General features: G+C 51.4%; 2 protein-coding genes across 11 annotated transcripts in view; one reads left to right on the top strand and one right to left on the bottom strand.

Moving 5' to 3' along the window:
• Positions 1-25: 25 nt before the first annotated feature.
• Positions 26-16,818, bottom strand: CTNS (cystinosin, lysosomal cystine transporter). Of its 2 annotated transcripts, XM_038548556.1 has the most exons (12): positions 16,340-16,818; positions 13,868-13,947; positions 11,064-11,142; positions 9,402-9,486; positions 6,010-6,113; positions 5,759-5,890; positions 4,904-5,003; positions 4,692-4,811; positions 3,591-3,761; positions 1,709-1,826; positions 1,327-1,441; positions 26-991 (listed from the first exon to the last, which is right to left on the bottom strand). In XM_038548556.1, the coding sequence occupies exons 2-12, from the start codon at positions 13,926-13,928 to the stop codon at positions 910-912; spliced, it is 1,167 nt and encodes a 388-aa protein (XP_038404484.1). In that variant the 5' UTR covers positions 13,929-13,947; positions 16,340-16,818; the 3' UTR covers positions 26-909. The 2 variants fall into 2 exon arrangements, with proteins under 2 accessions (XP_038404484.1, XP_038404485.1); XM_038548557.1 differs by lacking the exons at positions 13,868-13,947; positions 16,340-16,818 and adding an exon at positions 6,390-6,437 and having other exon boundaries at positions 11,064-11,119.
• Positions 4,454-18,055, top strand: part of SHPK (sedoheptulokinase) — a 40,458-nt gene continuing 26,856 nt past the window's right edge. Inside the window, exons 1-6 of one of the 9 annotated variants that reach the window (XM_038548550.1) lie at positions 4,456-4,572; positions 10,909-11,164; positions 13,573-13,800; positions 13,946-14,102; positions 15,181-15,514; positions 16,110-16,554. Coding sequence is in view for 2 of the 9 variants with exons in the window: in XM_038548548.1 (XP_038404476.1) it covers positions 17,015-17,164 (150 nt within the window). In the remaining 7 variants the exon portion in view is untranslated. Of the gene's footprint in view, positions 4,573-10,908; positions 11,165-13,572; positions 13,801-13,889; positions 14,103-14,459; positions 14,606-15,180; positions 15,515-16,109; positions 16,555-16,943; positions 17,165-17,250; positions 17,748-18,055 lie in introns of those variants that run through there. The other 8 variants (XM_038548549.1, XM_038548551.1, XM_038548552.1 and 5 more) reach the window with 8 other exon arrangements.

Here is an 18,055-nt window from a genome sequence, read left to right as displayed (position 1 = left end):
CCTACCTCCCACATCTGGCAAGTGCTCAGTGTGCAGAAAGGAAACAAATCATTTTAATTAAGGATATAGGCACCTCACATTAATCTTGTAGTAAAAGGTCTGAACGTGAACTGACAAGGCACATCCTGGCACCCTCCCCTCCTGCCACAGGAAGGACAGCCTGGGATAGAAGGGAAGGAGGTTTGGAATAAGGGTTGGGCCCATGAGGATTGTGTGAGTGGTCTCAAGTCCTTATGAGAGACTCCTGAACAGCCAAAAAGTTGCTCTCAGGTAGGATCTGGGGTAAGTGAAGGAAGGGGGCCAGCCCTCCTCCCCTACAGGGGAGCTTCTCTCACCATTTGTCAGGTCTTCCTGGCCTCTAAGGCAGACTGGTGTGTGTGTGTGTGTGCACGTGTGCACATGCGCATCCACACACCCTACACACCAGCACAAGATAAGGAGCAGTCAAAGGGGATTAAATAGGGTCCCTGACTCTGGGAAAGTAGAGGTAGGCAGAAGGTGGAGACACTAAGCCACCCACTTCCAGAACATCCCTCCAAAAAACCCAAAAGGGGTTAGTGTGATAAGGATCCAGAGGGGTTGGGCACAAGCCTAGCTCAGAACCAATCTGTTGGTCACTTCAAGGCTTAGAAATCTAGTTTCTTTACCAGACCTTAGCCTGGGTCACCTGTGATTACAGTTGGGGGAGTTGAATTATGTAGAAACAGCATCAGGAAGGTGAGTGTTCAGTGTGGCCTTCGGGGAAGGGCCTAACCCCCAAATCCTGTCCTTTCTAGCACCAACACCTCTGAGTCCACTGGCCACACCACCTGGCTGCTTGGGTCTCTGGGAATAGCAGTGGCAGCGAAATGCCTTTGGCTCACACCTGCGGGGTCAGTCCTTCAAGCTGCTCCCAGAAACAATGGCTGCTTAGGTCAAGGCCTTCGGCTCCAAGCTCAGCACCCAATCCTGCCTGGGATGGCTGTCAGAACCCGTTTGTGCTGCCTGAAGCCTTAAAGAAAATAAAGACGGTGGCATCAAGATGCAGGAGGGCCAGATGCCTGACTGGCAAGGCCTGGGAAGGGGCCATCTGCGGTGTGGTTTTCCATCTCAGAGTCTGGTATCTGTCTCAGAGGGAGGCTCCTCCCCAGCCTGGTCCGGGAAAGTCCTGGCTGAAGGCAGGCTGGTTTGTGTGTAAGGTGTTTGGCCCCGAGGAATACAATGCTTCAACACTGGCAGCACACTGAGCCAGCCCTGCACTCCAGCCTCTGCCCTGGCCTTCCTGGCATGCACAGGGCCCAGGACCATTTATGCTGGGTCCCTGGGTACTAGTTCAGTTGGTCGTACCCTGGTTTCTTTCTGTATAAGCAGAAGTGCTGAATGAAGAAGACAATATCGAAGAAGATGGAGAAGATGCCGAGTCCGAACTTGGTTGGGTCTCCAAAGATCAGTGTCCACTGGTCTGTGAACAGCCATAGGGGACTGAGTTGGTTTTAAGTTGGCAGCTCTTGAAACAGCAGCATGTGGGGCTCTTGGGTGGGGTGGGGGGTGTCCTCATCTGCCCAGGAAACCACAAATCCTCCAGCTACAAAATCCCCACTTGGGCTGCTGGGATTGGCCTGGAGTCCCTGGCTGAAGGGCTGGGGGTGGGTGGAGCGGTATCCCAGGAAGCCTGGCCCCCCTGTGCCTTCAGCCCACCAGATGGGCGGCTGCCTGCTGGCTGACTCACCATTATTATAGGACTGGAGGAACATCTGGAGGAGGCTGAAGCTGCCCCCAGTGAAGTCCAGAAGCACGTTGCCAATGCTCCAGCCCTCGGTGCTTTTGTAGTGAAAGTTCATGTAGGCCTGTGTCAGATAGAAGGACGGTGGTGAGGGGGCTGGGTGGCTGCCTCTTATAACTTGTGACCCTCTCCCAACAAGAGCAGCTCTAATTCCTCCCACTCATGTGTTTGGGCCTCAGCAGCAAAGAACACGATGACCAGCCCAGGGAACAGTATGGGCGGGTCCAGAAGTCTCGTGTGGGCAAACAGCTCATCCTCCCATTCCTGCACCTCACAACTGCAAAGGAGGGGGAGATGCTGCCTCTCCATCTTCATCTTCCCTGTTCTGGGACAAACCAGCAATTGATTTTTCTTCTCACCTCCAATGAAGGAGAAACTCAGCCTGGACTTCATGTTGTCCTTATGAACACAGCTGGGAGTCAGTTGCCTGGTCTGGAGGTTACCTTGGAAGAGTTACTAGAGTTCTCCTAGCCTCAGTTTTCCCCATCTGTAAAGTGGACTTGGCTCCCACCTTAGCTCTGACTGGGCTCTGGGGACTTCCATCTCAGGCTTTCTAGGTCTAGTGGGTGGGTGCATTTGGGCATCCCACTTTCTGCTGCCACTGCCATATATCCTTCCTCCAATGCCAGAACGCTCTGGACTTAACTGGGGCAACTGTCCTATCAGCCAAGAGGTAGTGGTCCGTAGTGGTCTTGTCTCAGTCGGCCACCTGTCAGTCCCCTTCTTCCTACCCTCTTTCATGCTTGGGGCCATCTCTCCAGTCTTGGGGCAATTCCAAACATCAACAAGTGGGGCTCCTGCCTCCTGGGTTGACCAGGCCCAAGCCTTCCCACACTCAGGGACTGTGGCCTTACTTTCCTTAAGACTTTCCTCCACCCCACTCTGAAGCCTTCTTCCCCAACCCCGTAAGGCGTGACTCTACCTTTTTTGTTTTTTATAATACACTTTTTTTTTCTGGTCCTACCTTTTTAGCTTCAACATTGCTCCTCACTGCCTTTCATACTTCTCTGCTTTGTAGGCTGCCCCCAGCCTGGAATGCCCTCTCCTCTCTTGCCCACAAAATTGAGTCCTGCTCACCCTTAGGAGCCTGGATCTGTTTCCCTGCCCTCCAGGAGATGAGCCTTGACTCTGGCCAAAAGACTCTCCTTTCTGAGCCCATGAAATACAAGGTTCTCTGCACTGGGGAAACTGAAGAGGGGTCTTCATGGAAAATGGGGTGAGTTAGAGGAGGCCCTAGATTCAGTGGGGGTGCCCACCACTGGCAGCTACTTCCCACCTCGTTGTGTCCTGGTCCCTTTGGGCAAAGGGGGAAAGTGTGCTGAACTCTAAGTCTCTGAATCTGAGCAGGATCTAGTACTTGGGGTAGCATGCTGAGGACCCTTAAGGTGGATCCTGCATGAGGTCTCTGGATGGGAGATGGAGGTCAGAGGTTGTAGCGCTGGGCTGCCTCCTCTCCATCTTTCCCAAGTGTCCTGCTGCTGCTTGTCAGGGTCGTCAGAGCAATGGGGACAGAACTGAAGTCCTTAGGAAAGACTGGGATGGGGAGACAAGTGACCTGTACCACCTGATGCCCAGAGCTGAGCATGAGCTCAGAGAAATCTCCACTGACTTTCTCAGGTGATTCATGGCTCCAGGGAATGCAACAGTCTTTCTGGCCAGCTTTCTGCCTGGCTCTGCTCTGGCTGGGCTCATGGCTTCCATTGCAACTCTCCATTTACATCTCCTCACCCCAGCTAGAAGCTGCCCCACGGGAGCAGGATCTGGGCTCTCTATCTTGTCTCACTCACGCTAATGGCCACGTGAAGGGTAAGGAAGGCCCCAGAGGTACCTGTGGAAAATACTTGATCAGCGTCACTGCGAGCTTGATGTAGGAGAAGCAGAAGAGAAACTGCAGCCATGTGATCACCCTGACTGCAGCCAAAATCATGGTGACAAGCACGAAGACCCACGAGAGCACCAGAAAGCTGATGGCAGGCCAGGACACGTGCTGGGTGCCCCGCTGAGGGTGACAGAGACAAGAAAAGGGAACAAGTGGCGGGGAGGGAGGAGAGGGGCACAGATTACCCAGTGCCCACCACACCCTTGTCACTGTTAGGGTCTCTAGTTCAGTCCCTAGTCTTTTCAGAGCCCATTTTCTCCTTGTTCCCACATTGCAGAGCTGGGGCCTCTTGGAGGCCACCAGGAGCTGGAAATGTGGCCTGTAACACACCAGAGGCCTGATCATTCCCTGATCCAAGTGGAGTCTGATCATCTCTGAACCAATCCCTCACCCCTACCTTTTCCCAAGGTAGGCCTCCTTCACTGGGCTTCACAGCAAAGGGTAAGAATACCTAGAAGGTTCATGAAGATGGGAGCCAAGCAGTCCCTGGCTGATCTTACATGTGCAGAGGGAGCTCCCCAAGGGAAGCAGTGTACCCCCAGGGAAGTAAGAGAAAACATGCATGTCAGTGACCCCCAAAACCAGCCTAATGGTGCCTTTCCCTGCTGAGACACCCAACAGCCCTCCAGCAATACAGCTGTGGGGAGACTGGCCCCACAGACCCTCGGGAGCCTGTGCCCCTCACCAGGACCCTGAGTCCCAGCCATACTCACCTGCTCCTAGTTCTCTCACTGCCCCTAGGCCTTCATAGCTCTGCCTTGCCGCTGGGGCTGCCCCACCCTAACTTCTGTGTCCTCCCTCCTGCTTAGCTCACAATCTGCTGGGTCATCACTGCCTCTCTGTGTCCCTCACCCCAGGCCAGGGGGCCTGAGGGCTTGGGCTCATCACGGGTGTCCCCTGTATCCAGCGCAGGGCCAAGTCTATTAGTCCAGTAAGTAGCTGCTGAGTTTCTGTGTCTTCTGTAAAGTGGAAGGTATGGGTGGCAAGTGGGGGTGGCAGGCATTGGCCTAGGCAACCTCCAGTGGGGTAGGCACCAGATTCATCTCTCACCTCATACAGGAAGCACTGCACCATGACAACCAGGGTGAGGGCGACGGCGTGCAGGCTGAAGAAGACGTCATTACTGTCCACGGGGTTCACTCCATTGGGGTATTTGAGGAAAAACTGCTCCTATTTGAGGGTTTGGGAGAAGCTTGGGGGTGAAGTGCAGCCAGGCTACCAAACAGCTTGGGCAGGGCTGCAGGGGGCAGGCAGTGCCGTACCTTGATGGAGGGTACCCAGAGGAGACCAATGTTGAACACGCTATAGGCCACGAAGCCTGTCAGGTTTAGGGCCACGAAATCAAAGCTTAGACCAACGACACTGTGGCATGGAGTGATGAAGAGACAGCAAGGCAAAGGGTGAGACTGGGGAGGAGAGGAGGGGATACAGCTCTCCCAAGAAAAGCACCATCCTCAGCTCCCTTTCCACATCTCAATCAATCCCACCCTCTTGAGTACTGGTTTCCTGCCCCCTGCCCGTGCTCCCCACCCCCCTGCTTGTATCCTGCCTCTTTAAGTCCTGGCCCCAGTGGGAAGTCCTGGAAGCCTCCTCCAGAGAGGAAGCATCTCCTCCCTGGCTCCCAGCTCAGCAGCCCCCAATGAGGCCCATGTGGCTAGGGAGGCTGCAGGAGAGCTTGGGTCCTTGCTGTGCATAGATACAACTCCAGGCCCACCCTGTCTCTAAAGTCAGAGTTGGGTGGCTGCTTAACATCCAAGGCTGAAGGGCCAGCTCTGGCCCTGCAGTAAGACTTGAGACTAATTCCTCCAGTGCTGGATGGATCAAGAACAGAGATTTGGTGGACTCCCCCCCCACCCAACACTGCCCATTCTCCATTTCCCTGAAAAGCCCCATTTTGTTGCTGTCATAGTGGGGGGCTGAACTGGGCCACAGACCAAATGTCCAGAGCTGCAAGTCCTGCCACAGGCTCTTAGAGCTTTCGCACTGAACACTTATAGAAAGGGCAAGAAGAGAGAAGAGCAGAGGAGGAAAGCCTGAGCCCATGCTGCCTGCAGCCTCTCCGGAATGCCTCCCATCTTACCAGCCTCAAGTAACTTCACAGAAAGCTTAGCAGTTACCTTTTCCGCCTCCAATTGGTGATCACCTGGGGGTAGAAGGAGATGGACCAGGACACAAAGTAAATCCAGCCGATCACCTGGTTTATGATGCTAATGACATGGCTGTGGATGACCAAGAAGCGGATCCTTGGGCTAGAAAGAATTTGGTCACAGATGAGCTGAGGCTGGGCTTGAAGGATACCCCCACGGACCCTACACTGCCTGTCTACCATCTCATCGTGTAAGGCCCACGTAGGCTAAGGTCAGCTTACCTGGTCTGGTTGGAATGATTTCCGTGCAGATAAACAGTAACTTGTCCAACATTTTGAGATGTCACTTGGAAAGAGGACTCTGTCACTCCCGGAGGCACCACAACCTGTTAGGAAAACTAAATTTGATCTAGTGCTACAGGGTTATGAGGACCTCACTGAGTGTCTAGCTCTAGGCTACACTTTAGGGAATGGTGGGATGGATCACATGTGGTCCCTGCCTTCCAGGAACTTACTCATAAGAGGGAGAAACACTGGACCAACTACCCTCCCTCGCCCCAATACCTGCGTGTTAGATGTTCTGAGCAGAACAGCCCTGCCCTTAGGCCCTCCCCTGCCTCAATTCCCAGAGGAGGTGGGAAAGCTCTTCTCTTTTCACTAACCATGCGATCGCAGGCAAGTTATTCAAGCTCTGACCTCAGTTTGCTCACCTGTACAAGGGGATAACAGAAGTGTCTACAGAGTTTTTATGACTGGCATGATGTCCAAAAAATACTATGACTGCTATTACTTCTACTTCCATTATAATGGAGGGCTCCTCTGCCCCATTCCCAGTGTGGCTGCTGAGTGACAGACAGAAGAGGTACATACAACAGACACTTGTCAGGGAGAACACTCACTTCTGCTCGATACATATCAAAAGCTTTGCTCCAAGACACAGTACTCAGAGTCTGCCTGCAATCTTTTTTTTTTTTAATTTTATTTATTTATTCATGAGAGAGAGAGAGAGAGGCAGAGACACAGGCAGAGGGAGAAGCAGGCTCCATGCAGGGAGCCTGATGTGGGACTTGATCCCGGGATTCCAGGATCAGGCCCTGGGCTGAAGGTGGTGCTAAACCGCTGAGCCACCCGGGCTAACCCCTGCAATCTTTGATCTCCTACTCATTCACTCTCCCTGACATTCTCAAATCTTCCAAGCAGCATGATACCTTCCCTGAACTATCTCCTTCTCTTTGCTCTGTGGACGTTGCTCTAGGCCCCAGACCCTCACCCATACCACAGGCATTGTGAGGATGCAGCCATTAGAATTCAGTGGCTTCTTTATGAGGACCTGGAAGGATTGTCTTTTTGTTTTTAGCATCAGAAATCAGGAGGCTTTGGCAGAACAAGTGAAATGCTGTAAGTGGCTGCTGCAAAGCCCAGAGTCTGATTCACGGTGTAGCTTGCCCACCTCTTGCAAGCCACATCTTCATGACATGTACCACTCTTGGCTATTTTTTATTTTTAACTAGTTTTCTTGGCCATGTTGTTCGTATATCTGTAAGTGGTCACTAAATCGCTTTAGGAACTAGGTAGAAAGAAAATTGGTCAACTAGAAACCAACTGATACAAGGCAGAAGGAAACTGTAACTATCACTATCTTTTTCTTTTAATTAATAAGCCTTATTTTTAATTAATTTTTTTAGAGAGAAAGAAAGAGAGCAGATACACACAAATGGGGATGGGAAGAGAGAGAAGGAGAGAATCTTAATTAGGCTCCACGCTTAGCATGGAGCTCAATGTGGGGCCCAATCTCATGACCCATATGATATCTCATGATATCATATCATGATTTGAGCTGAAATCAAGAGTCAGACAGTTAGCTGACTGAGCCACGCAGGCGCCCCAATAAAGTTTATTTTAAGAACAGTTTTAGGTAAAAAAAAAAAAAAAAAAAAAAAAAAAGAACAGTTTTAGGTCTACAGCAAAATTTACCACTATTTTTTATGAGTGTTTTCTTTCTACATACCACGTAAAATCCTAGGCATCTTATACTTGCTACTGCTTTTAATCCTCACAACCCTGTCAAGGAGACATTATTTGCCTATAAATGAGGAATTTATCACATATTGGATGGAGTATCTCGTCCAAGGCTCATAGGTCAGGGTCCGAGGCTGCCTGACCCCCAAGTTCTAACCAGTGGTTTCCAATGGCACAGGGAGTAGTAGATAGGAGTGGTTAGAGCTGGATGGGGAAGGGGCCATATAGGCTGAACCCTGGAAAGTGGGTCAGTACCCATAGAGACCATTCTATAACTGGATTTGACTCCTGCCATGGATTTTTTAAAATTATAGCTGACATACAATGTTATCCACCATTAAAATTTTCCAAAAATTGAACTGCAACATATGTGTAGAAAAGTACACACATCACAGCTTGATGAAGTAACAACCACAAACCCAGTTCAAACATACAGGTCAAGAAATGGAACACTTCCAGCGCTCCAGAAGCTCCATTCTGCTCCTTTCCAGGTCCACCTGATCCCCAGGGGGAAAGTGTTATGCTGATCAACAGCATAGATTGGCCTTGACAGTTTGTACTTCATGCACAAGGAAGCATACAGAGTAGGCTTTTCTGTGTCAGGCTTCTTTCCCTTAAGACATGCTTGATTTTCACTGATTTTGAAAAGATACTTTCATTCGGATGTCTGGCCCTAAGCTAGGTAATCAGCATCATTTCTCAGACTTTAAATTTGATCTGTGGATCAAACCAGATCTCAGCTGGGTGCCATGACCTGCTGTAAGAACCAATGGCTTTCTTACCCTGCAGCAGGCTTCTCACCCTGGGGCAGGTGAAAGTTGTGAGAAATGGCTGTCTAATGAGGTGTGGTGTTCACCAGAGAGTGAGAGGGGAATGCCCTCCCACACAAGGCCCTTCTGGGTTGATACTCTTTATCTGATCACATGCTTCAGTACTGTTTTCTTGCCGGGGGCTTCAGAGCCAACCTGCAGCCCGTTTCTACAACCGCACAGGGCCTTGTGACATGCTGCACAGTAATCCCTGCATTTATCTTGTCTATTTTTTTTTTAAACTCTTGTTTATTCTCTACATTGCTGCCTCCCCTACTGATATTTTTATCTGATCAATGGTAATTGGGTCAAATGTTGGTTAAGGTAGAAGCAACGTATACATGAACAGATAAATGCATAAGGGCCATGAATAGTTATCATTAGACGGCACCTGGCACTGGTTTTTGGAAATAACACTCAACCAATGGAATATCAGATGAGTGCTTTGCAAACTTAGGTGTGGGCCTAAATCACTGGGGATCTTACTCATGCAGGTTTTGTATCAGTAGGTTTGGGGAGGGAACCCATGATTCTGTATTTCTAAAAGGTTTTCAAGCAGGGACAATACTGCTGGTCTGCCAATACCCTCTAGAAGCAGCCATCTTATTAAGAATTTCTTCTACATTCCCAGAACCCTTTTTGCTTTACATTTCTTACCACCACCTTCCTAATTCCATCTACATGGCATAAAATGCCCATCCTCAAAGAGATGAACAAAGCCAAAATCGGAGATTTTTAGAATGCTGGAACAGGGACAGCCCACAGTAGAAAAACAAGGTGGCCTATTTCTACAAGCACTTACTTGAAAAGTATTTTGTTACCCAGTAGTTGAAATTCATTACTTACTTCATTAGGGAGGTCAAGGATAGTAACATTTTTTGAACGAAATGTGATTTGAAAAGTGATCACCAAGGTTGCATTTAATGGATGCCTGTGGAGGATAAGAGTCTGATTACTGCTGAGTAGTTGGACACTGTGAGATCTCAACTAACCCTCTGGATTTCACATTGGGCCTGTTACTGCTCAAGCAATTAGGGATTTTCCATCTGTCACTTCTCAAGCAATTTGGGCTAAAAGTGCTATATGCTAGGCCCTGAGTGGTAGGGGTGGGGTCCTTGCTCCTTAGGGGCTTTCTATCTGTATCAGGAGACAAGAGCCCCAAGGGGGGCCAGGTGAGAACATGAGAAAGTGGGGAATTGGCTGTGACTGCCAACTGAGGTGTTCAGAGGCCAAAAGGACCATGCATCTGCTCTGGTAGAGAAGGCTTTCAAGGGCTCAGGTCTGAGCAGGGACCGGTGTGTCCCCAGAAAGCCAGGAGAGGTGTCTGATGGGAGTAGCTGGTGGTGTCCTCAAGTGTGAATGTACAGACCTGGAGTTAATTTGGAAGGCCATGGAAAGTCACTGAAGGATTCTGGAGAGGGGCGATGTGGTGAGGAGATGGCTTGTCAGATTTATAAGGTGGCAAGGGCTGGGATGGAATGCAGGTTGCTACCAAAGCTCAGGTTTGAAATCAGACTTCCCAGGAAGGTGAAGAAAAGGGAGAAGGGTACAGACAGGGCTCCAGCTCTTTATCGTGGGGGGATTCTTAATTTTTTTTTAAAGATTTTATTTATTTATTAATGAGACACAGAGAGAGAGAGAGAGAGAGAGAGAGAGAGAGAGGCAGAGACACAGGCAGAGGGAGAAGCAGGCTCCATGCAGGGAGCCTGACGTGGGACTTGATCCGGGGACTCCAGGATCACATCCTGGGCCGAAGGCAGGCGCCAAACTGCTGAGCCACCCAGGGATCCCAATCGTGGGGGATTCTCATGGCTGGGAGGTAAGAGTAGGGAGAGACAGTGAAGGATATGGAGGGGGAGGCAGACTCTCTGGCACTCGGTACTAGGTTGGCTCCTCATGCCTGAACCAGGAGAGGTCAGCCAGTAAGACTCTCAGATAAGGCTGAGACTCTCAACAAGTGGGAATGTTGCCATGAATGGGATCCACCATATATGGGTCACTTCTGCTTTCAGAAGTGCTGCTGAGAAGCTCAGGTCCCTGCCCCTTCACCTTCAGGGCTCTCATCAGATACTCAGAGCCTTGAAAAGGATCACTCTGAGGTCTGGCATCAACTGCAGGTGGCTCAAGGCCATCTCTCAGCTGGGGAAAAGGCTCCTGTCTACAGGGGAAAGCCTCCTTCCTTCTCCTCTGACCAGAAACAAGGATTCAGTGGCTGGGAGTAGAGAAACTCTGGGGCCCCAGTCTCCAGACACCTGCTATCATCTCTCTTTCTCTGGCGTGTCTTTTTCTTATATATTTTTAAGTTTTTAAAATTTTTATTTTTAAGTTTTTAAAGCTTATTTTATCTTCTCAGGAAAGAAGGGACTTGGTAATACCATACAGAATATCCACTTGTCTTAAAATGAAGAGGCAAAGGCATTACACTTGAAATATGAACAGATGGAGCCAGGAGTCAGCCTTGACCTGGCCATGGGATGAATGAATCCAGAGCCGGGCCCAGGAACTTACTGAAGGATGATGCTGGTGTTGGCTGAGCTTCCATTTTCCAGCTCTACTGTAGCAGGAACAGTGAAGTCAACTGTCGACCCTGGAAGGATCCAAACCATTAGGTCAGGGAACTCAAGCCCACAGGGGAAACCGGGATGTGAGTCCCTGACATCTGACCTCATGAGCTCTGGCTCATGACAACCCCCATCTTCTAGAAGAAGACATGGAGGTCCTGAGAGGATAGGTGATGGGCCTGGAAACCTGAGCCTTCATTACGTTCTTTTCCCTTCTGCTGCCAGAGAGACAGAGGTGGACACAGGCCTGAGCAGGAAACACAGTAGCTTCCTCTTCCCCACACTGACAGGCTCTGAGGCTGAGTTACCCAGAGATAGTTCTAGAACAATGGAACCCAAAAACTGTCACACAGGAATTCAAGCATTGATCTGGGACTGGAAAATGAGGACTTAAAACACTTAAGATGGGAAAGCACAGGGGTCTCCTCTGTTCATGGAGTTCAAATGGCCCTGCAGACCTGGTCCAGCCCCTTCCTCTACTCTCAAGAGACACACAGGGCCCAGCTATCCTGTTTGTAAAGAATCCCTTTGGGCTCACCGATCCCCTTCCTGAGGGCTGACCATGCTTGGGGAGCCAGGGGGAAATTGTCTATCAGTCTCACTATCACTATTCCTCTTGGCATTAAGCTATTAATGCAGGATAAGGTAGACAAATGGGCCTTGGGAGTGAAGCAGGTTTGGGAGGCCGAGTACCCTACAGCAACTTGGCCACAGAACCAGAGTGAGTTAGCCTCTCGCTGACTTCTTCCTGTGTTCCCTGGGAGGCCCACACGCCTACTCCAACCTGCTTGCAGGTGTGCTCAAAGCCCCAGGCACCTGTTCACCTCACCTCCTTCACCTCAGGACCTTCAGGGTTATGCAAGGACTAAGGAGTGGCATGAATCTAGAACTGGCAGGGAGTCCACAGGGGAAAGGAGCTCAATTTGATCAAGATGGTCCTTATACGGGGAGCGGCTGTGGCGAAGGGTCTGGGTTTCTCTGTCCTCAGTTCCCTCCAGGGATAAAATAAAAAACTGAGATCTGAAGTTTTAGATGATGAGGCTGGAAAGGAGGCAAAGAAATAAAATGGAGCAGGGATCCTATGCAGGTCCAATCTTTGCTACTTTCTAGCTCTGTGACTTTGGGGGAAGACTTTTACCCTTTCCTGAGCCTAAGTTCCCCCTCTGTAATAACTGAGGTGGTGGGGACGCCTGGGTGGCTCAATGGTTGAGTGTCTGCCTTTGGCTCAGGGCGTGATCCCAGGGTCCTGGGATCGAGTCTTGCATTGGGTTCCCTGCTGGGAGCCTGTTTCTCCCTCTGCCCTGTGTCTCTGCCTCTCTGTGTCTCTCATGAATAAATAAATAAAATCTTAAAAAAAAATAATGGAGGTGGTGGTGGTTCTTCTTCCCTGGGCTTTATCTAAAGCCTCACAGTGCAGGTGTGACACACATTAGGGCCTCAGGCCCAGAGAATATAAATAATCTAGCAGGTCTGGAGTGGGGCTCTAGAATTTGTATTGAGAAATACCAGGCTTCACGGCACCACCTTGGAAATTGTTTATTCACAAGATGTAACTGCAAAGTGACATGACTGATGGTTTAACAAAACTGGAAGAGCCTTCAAGAGGCCAGATAACAAATGGTACAGCCACTGTGTATGGCTCGCTGGAAGCTTCTGCAGGATTTGTATTGTTTGTATAAGATTCACTCGAAATCCTTAGTCAGGGATTTAAAGATATATTTGATTTTTTAAAAAAGATTTTATTCATTCATTTGAGAGAGAGAGAGAGAGAGCACACGCGCGAGTACGAGCAGGGGGAGGGAGAGGGGGAGGAGAGGGAGAAGCAGGCTCCCCGCTGAGCAGGGAGCCAGACATGGGGCTCCATCCTAGAACCCTGGGATCTTGATCTGAGCCAAAGGCACTTAACTGACTGAGACACCCAGGCGCCCCAGATATATTAGTTTTTTTTTTTTTAAAGGTTTATTTATTCATGAGAGACACAGAAAGAGAGAGAGAGAGGCAGAGACACAGGCAGAGGGAGAAGCAGGCTCCATGCAGGGAGTCCGATGTGGGACTCAATCCCAGGACTCCAGGGTCACACCCCGGGCTGAAAGTGGCGCTAAACCGCTGAGCCACGGGGGCTGCCCAGTATATTAGTTTTTGGACAAGAGACAAACTGATGATCAAAATAACGGGTCTGCCATCCTAGGAGTGCTAAACACTTTCCTTCTTTCTCATGGGAGGAATTTCAGCAATGTTTTAAGCACTGGGAGAATTGATAGAATGATGCACGTCTCTCAGGGCTCTGCTCTGAAGGTTAAATGTCACAAAGATGCCCCCTCAGGTGTTTTTTGACATCCAGCCTGTGTTCTGTGAGGCTCCTAGCCCCACTTGGGCTGCTGTACCCTGTTCCTCAGTTTCTCCCTGAGAAGCTTTTTCATCTTACAACAAGGTGGCCTATTCATTTGCTTCTGCAGCATCTCCTAGGACTTATAATTCCTCTGTGAGGTCCACAGAGCAGGGAGTTGTTGGAGCTCCACAACTTGACTTTGGGGGTACAGAAAAGGTAGGAAGCACTTCCTAGAAGATGGGCAATTATTTGTGGAATCATCTGGATCCTTGTGAAACTCCTGAAGACCTGGCTCTGCTCCATCACCAGCAGACCAGTGCAGGCTGGACAGTCCTACACCCTTGGCTATTATCAGGTCAGGCTACTTACTCTATTGCACCATCTCCCTCTTTACAAAGTTGATGGCCCATTTCTAAACTTACCACATTTCTCTATAAGCTGCAGGGGAAGAAGGATACAAATAATCAGCCAACTCCTTATCATGTTTCTCAATTTCAAAGAACTAGAAAGAAAAACCGCAAGAGAAGTTCAGGTTAAAGTGGGAGCAGCTCAGCAACAAATGGACAATATGCCACCTGGAATCATGGCACAGACAGTTCATAAAGCACTTTCACCTCACACCTGTGACCTCATGCAATTTGCATCACCAGCTTGGAGGTGACTGGGGGGAGGGGGGTGGGTAGGTGTGGAACTTAGCTTTCTTTGACAGGTGGAGACAAGGGCTCAGAGAGGCTAAGTGTGTTGTGTAAGGTTCCACTCTGAGAAAGTAGACAAACACTGAATTTTTCCCTCTTTAACTGCTTCTTGTAACCTAGTTAACAAAAAGAAGGAATGCAGTTTTATTGGCTGAGGGTTCTTTTTCTCCAAAAGTTATCCAAACTGTGGTCAGATGTTTGACTTTGTGAACCTATGAACCTTAAAGAAATTAATTTCATTCTCTGTCCGGGGACAAAAGTCTAAGTGGCTAATGGCACCACTGACACTTTCTCATTTGACAAGGGTCACCTCTCCAGGAGCGGCAGGGATGACTCATAATGGGGACCCAGCAAGGGACAAGCCCCAGATTAGCCCAGAAGAAGCTGGTTAAGTGAGGGAGACACACTACAGAATACCTGTAACCCCAAAGCACAGCAGGGGAACCACGTGTCAAGATGGGGCAGGTCGGCACGGGTATCTGTAACTTGGTCTATATGTGCTGCCTGAGCATGCAGAGCCTCGGCCCTCCCACCTGACAACTTCTGGGATTCCTGTGGCGAGGGCTATGGGAGGTCTATGTGGAAAAACCCCTCTGGTTTCAGTTTTCCCAAAAGGCCTCAAGGGACTTCCCCTACCTTCAGAGAAGTCTCCCTGGTGGCTCCAGCCTGCCTGACCTCCACCTGTCCCTGTCTCCTCCAGGGCCTCTCTGCCTGATGCAGCTCCCTTTGATCTGTTAGGTCTTATCTCAGAGGAGTTTTCCTACCTCCTGGCACTGACCTCCTCCCTCTGGCCTCTCTGGAGTCTTCACCTTTGGTGCTGTGTCCCCATGCTCTCTACCTCCCAGCTTCTATACTCTGACCTGCAGGGAATTGGTCTCCTGTGTCTATGGAATGACCATGGGTCTCTTGTCACTCTCTGCTCCTCACACCTGCCTGTGACCTTAGTTCAGGACTCAGAATGTCCCTCAGGGTAGAGTCTGGGTTTTCCTCTGGAAATCAGATATGAATCAAGCCTAACCAGGTCCTCTCTCATCCTGCAGGAGTGGAATGTGGACTGAGAAACTCAAATATTTGGTCAGCAAAAGTCCCCAGCCTCAGGGGTGGAGAAAAGACATCAGGACAGACATCGAGAGCTCAGTTTATTAAAGTGCCAGAAGAAGGGTAGAGTGATAGCTATTCACTAAAACTGTGTCTTGTGAATGCTACAAAGTAGAATTGGAGAATTTCATGACAATGGGCTCTGTTCGGCCTGGCCCTCTTCCTGTTTAAGTTCTATCTTCCAGGCCTCACTCAGATACAACTTTAAGAAGTCTCCCACTCCCGAACCATGCATCACAGGAGCAGCCTGGGGTCCGGGGCCCCCAGCTCCTTCAGGTATCTGACTTAATCCTGTCAATTGTTTTACAACCCGGAACTCCTTGAGTCTCCTCTTGTAGAATACAGAAAGTGTCAAGGAATGTGTGCCCTGTAGATAGACTGCACAGGTTTGGAGCTGGGGCCTCTCATTTAGAAGTTGTGTGACTCTGGGGTGCTACTTAACCTCCTCTATTTCCTAATGTGAAAACAAGGACAGTGAGACTTCATCATTTGACTGAAATGAGATGAAATGCAAAACAGGGCTTGTAGCCCTCCAAAGGGCCACAGTACTCGAACAGAGTTAATCAGTAGTATTAAAATTTCCTAGTGGGGAGTAGCTGATTAGGAAAAAAGGTTGATACACAGTGTTGTAAAATGACTAATACCGTTGCCTCGGGCACCTAGCAAACTCTCATAAAGCATGGGTGGTTATTTTTCTCAATTCTAGTGGAAAAGGCAGGGCCCAATCAGTTGTCCTCCCTTCCTCCAGCCTGAATGCTCCGAAATGCAGGGCAGGGTCTCATTCTGCCCAGTCCCCCCGAAAACAGACCCGCGGTCGGCACACCCACGGGAGTTCGTGGAATGATTTTTCCAATATCTCCTTTCTCCGAAGTAATCTGCAAACTCCGCGACGCGGATTCAGGCGGCAACTAACCAGAACGCAGGGAAGGGGCTCGGACTCGCCCTGGGGTAGGGCCACCCACACCACCTCGGCAGCCCAGTGTCCCCTGCCTCCGATCACCACCGTGCGGGCCTTTCCGCCTGGAAGCCGTCTGGTGTCTCGAGGCCAGGACTGCTGCTGGGTGACGGAACCCTGCGCGGCAGGATCCCCAACCGACTTACAGTGCCGATCTTCAGCCCTCTGGGGCTCCGCCGGGCAAGTGGGGGAGGCTGCCGGGGTCGCTCCAGCTCTCGCCCGAGGTCCCCTAGGCCCGGGAACCAAGCACACCGGACGCCGGATCCGTTTCCGACTGGACGTGTTGCCCCCCGTCAGCTGGATTTTGGGCGAGGGCGGGCCAGAAGTCACCTGACTGTAGTCACCTGACCTGGGCGTACAGGTTTCCGCGCGGTGCACTCGGGGAGCTGTAGTTTAGTCTTAGCCCCACGACTGGGCGGGTGGCGGCGGAGCAGAGGGGCGCAGGCGCTTTGGCAGGGATGGGTGCTCGGGTGCGTGGGAGGCTTCAGACACTTTTAGGGGACACAGAGGCTCCCGGAGCCCCAGTGCCCGTCAGCGAGCCCTGCCCTACCTCGACGAACGAGGCCAGGGACCGTCTCCGCCGTCCTAGAACCCGCGCCTTACGGAACTGCGGCGAGCCTCCCTCTAGGTCCCGCCTCCCGCGCGGGGCTCCGCCTTCCTCGGCCAATGGGAAGGCGAGAAGCCTCCGTGTTGGGCGTGGCCGAAGGCCTGGCCGGCCCCGCCCCGCCCCGCCCCGCCCCGCCCGGGCGCCCGGAAGCCGGTGGAACGCGCGGGAGGGGGCGCCACCGCCTCAGACGCCGGCTGCGGGGCTGTCGCGGGCCATGGCTGCGCGGGTGGTCACTCTCGGTATTGACCTGGGCACCACGTCTGTGAAGGCCGCCTTGCTGGAGGCCGAGCCCGGCCACCCACCTGGGTTCGTGGTACTAGCGAGCTGCGCCCGGGCTGCGCGGGCTGAGGCGGCGGCGCCCCAGGTGAGGCAGCGTCCCGGAGCTGCGTCGCCTCAGGGAGCCACTCTTGTTCCTCAGAGGAGGCCTCCTCCACACCCTGTTTCTTGCAGGAAGCCTCCCTGACTTCCCCAGCCCGCCCGACCTCCGCCTCCCTGCTGTAGCTCCCTCGCACCCGTGAGACGTGAGATTCGGTCCCGGGAGCTTGCCCCGCTGCCGACGGCGATCTCCGGGCCGTCTGGCCTCCGCGGGCCTCGCTGTGGCTCCGCGGCCCGCGGTGCTCCCTGCCCTCCACCTTCTGTACTCTGACCCGCGGGAAGTTGCTGCCCTGGTCTGTGCAGTGACCTCGGGCCTCCTCCTGTCTGCCCCTCTGCACCTCCCACCTGCCGGTGTCCTCAAGTTCAGGCTTCAGTTTGTTCCCCAGAGCAGAATGTGGATTTTCCTCAGGAACTAAGCTGTGGAACCCGGGCCTCAGCGGCCTCTGCTCATTCCGCAGGGGGGACTGTGGTCTGGGGCAGGCAGACACGGGCAGCGAGACACCGGGACCCAAAGGCTGAGACGCCCTGGAGAAAGGACAGCGGAGAGACAGGGGAGATGAGCTGATTAAAATGTTAGAAACAGGTTGGGGGCGGGGGGGGGGGGGCACCTGGGTGGCTCAGGGCGTGACTCCGGGGTCCTGGGATCCTCCCCGGAGGGAGCCTGCCTCTCCCTCTGCGGGTGTCTCTGCCTCTCTCTCTGTCTCTCATGAATAAATACAATCTTAAAAAAAAAGAAAAAAAAAAAAGAGAGAGAGAGAGAAAGATCCGATGGATCATTATACATTAAAACTAGTGTCTTGTGAAAGCTACAGGGTAGAAATGGAGAATTTCACCATAATGGGATCTATTTGGAGATGTGGGTTCAGAAAGATCATCAGTC

This window comes from Canis lupus, chromosome 9, assembly GCF_011100685.1.
Source record: "Canis lupus familiaris isolate Mischka breed German Shepherd chromosome 9, alternate assembly UU_Cfam_GSD_1.0, whole genome shotgun sequence".
In the NCBI taxonomy this organism is placed as follows: domain Eukaryota; kingdom Metazoa; phylum Chordata; class Mammalia; order Carnivora; family Canidae; genus Canis; species Canis lupus.
This window is presented reverse-complemented; position numbering and strand designations above follow the sequence as displayed.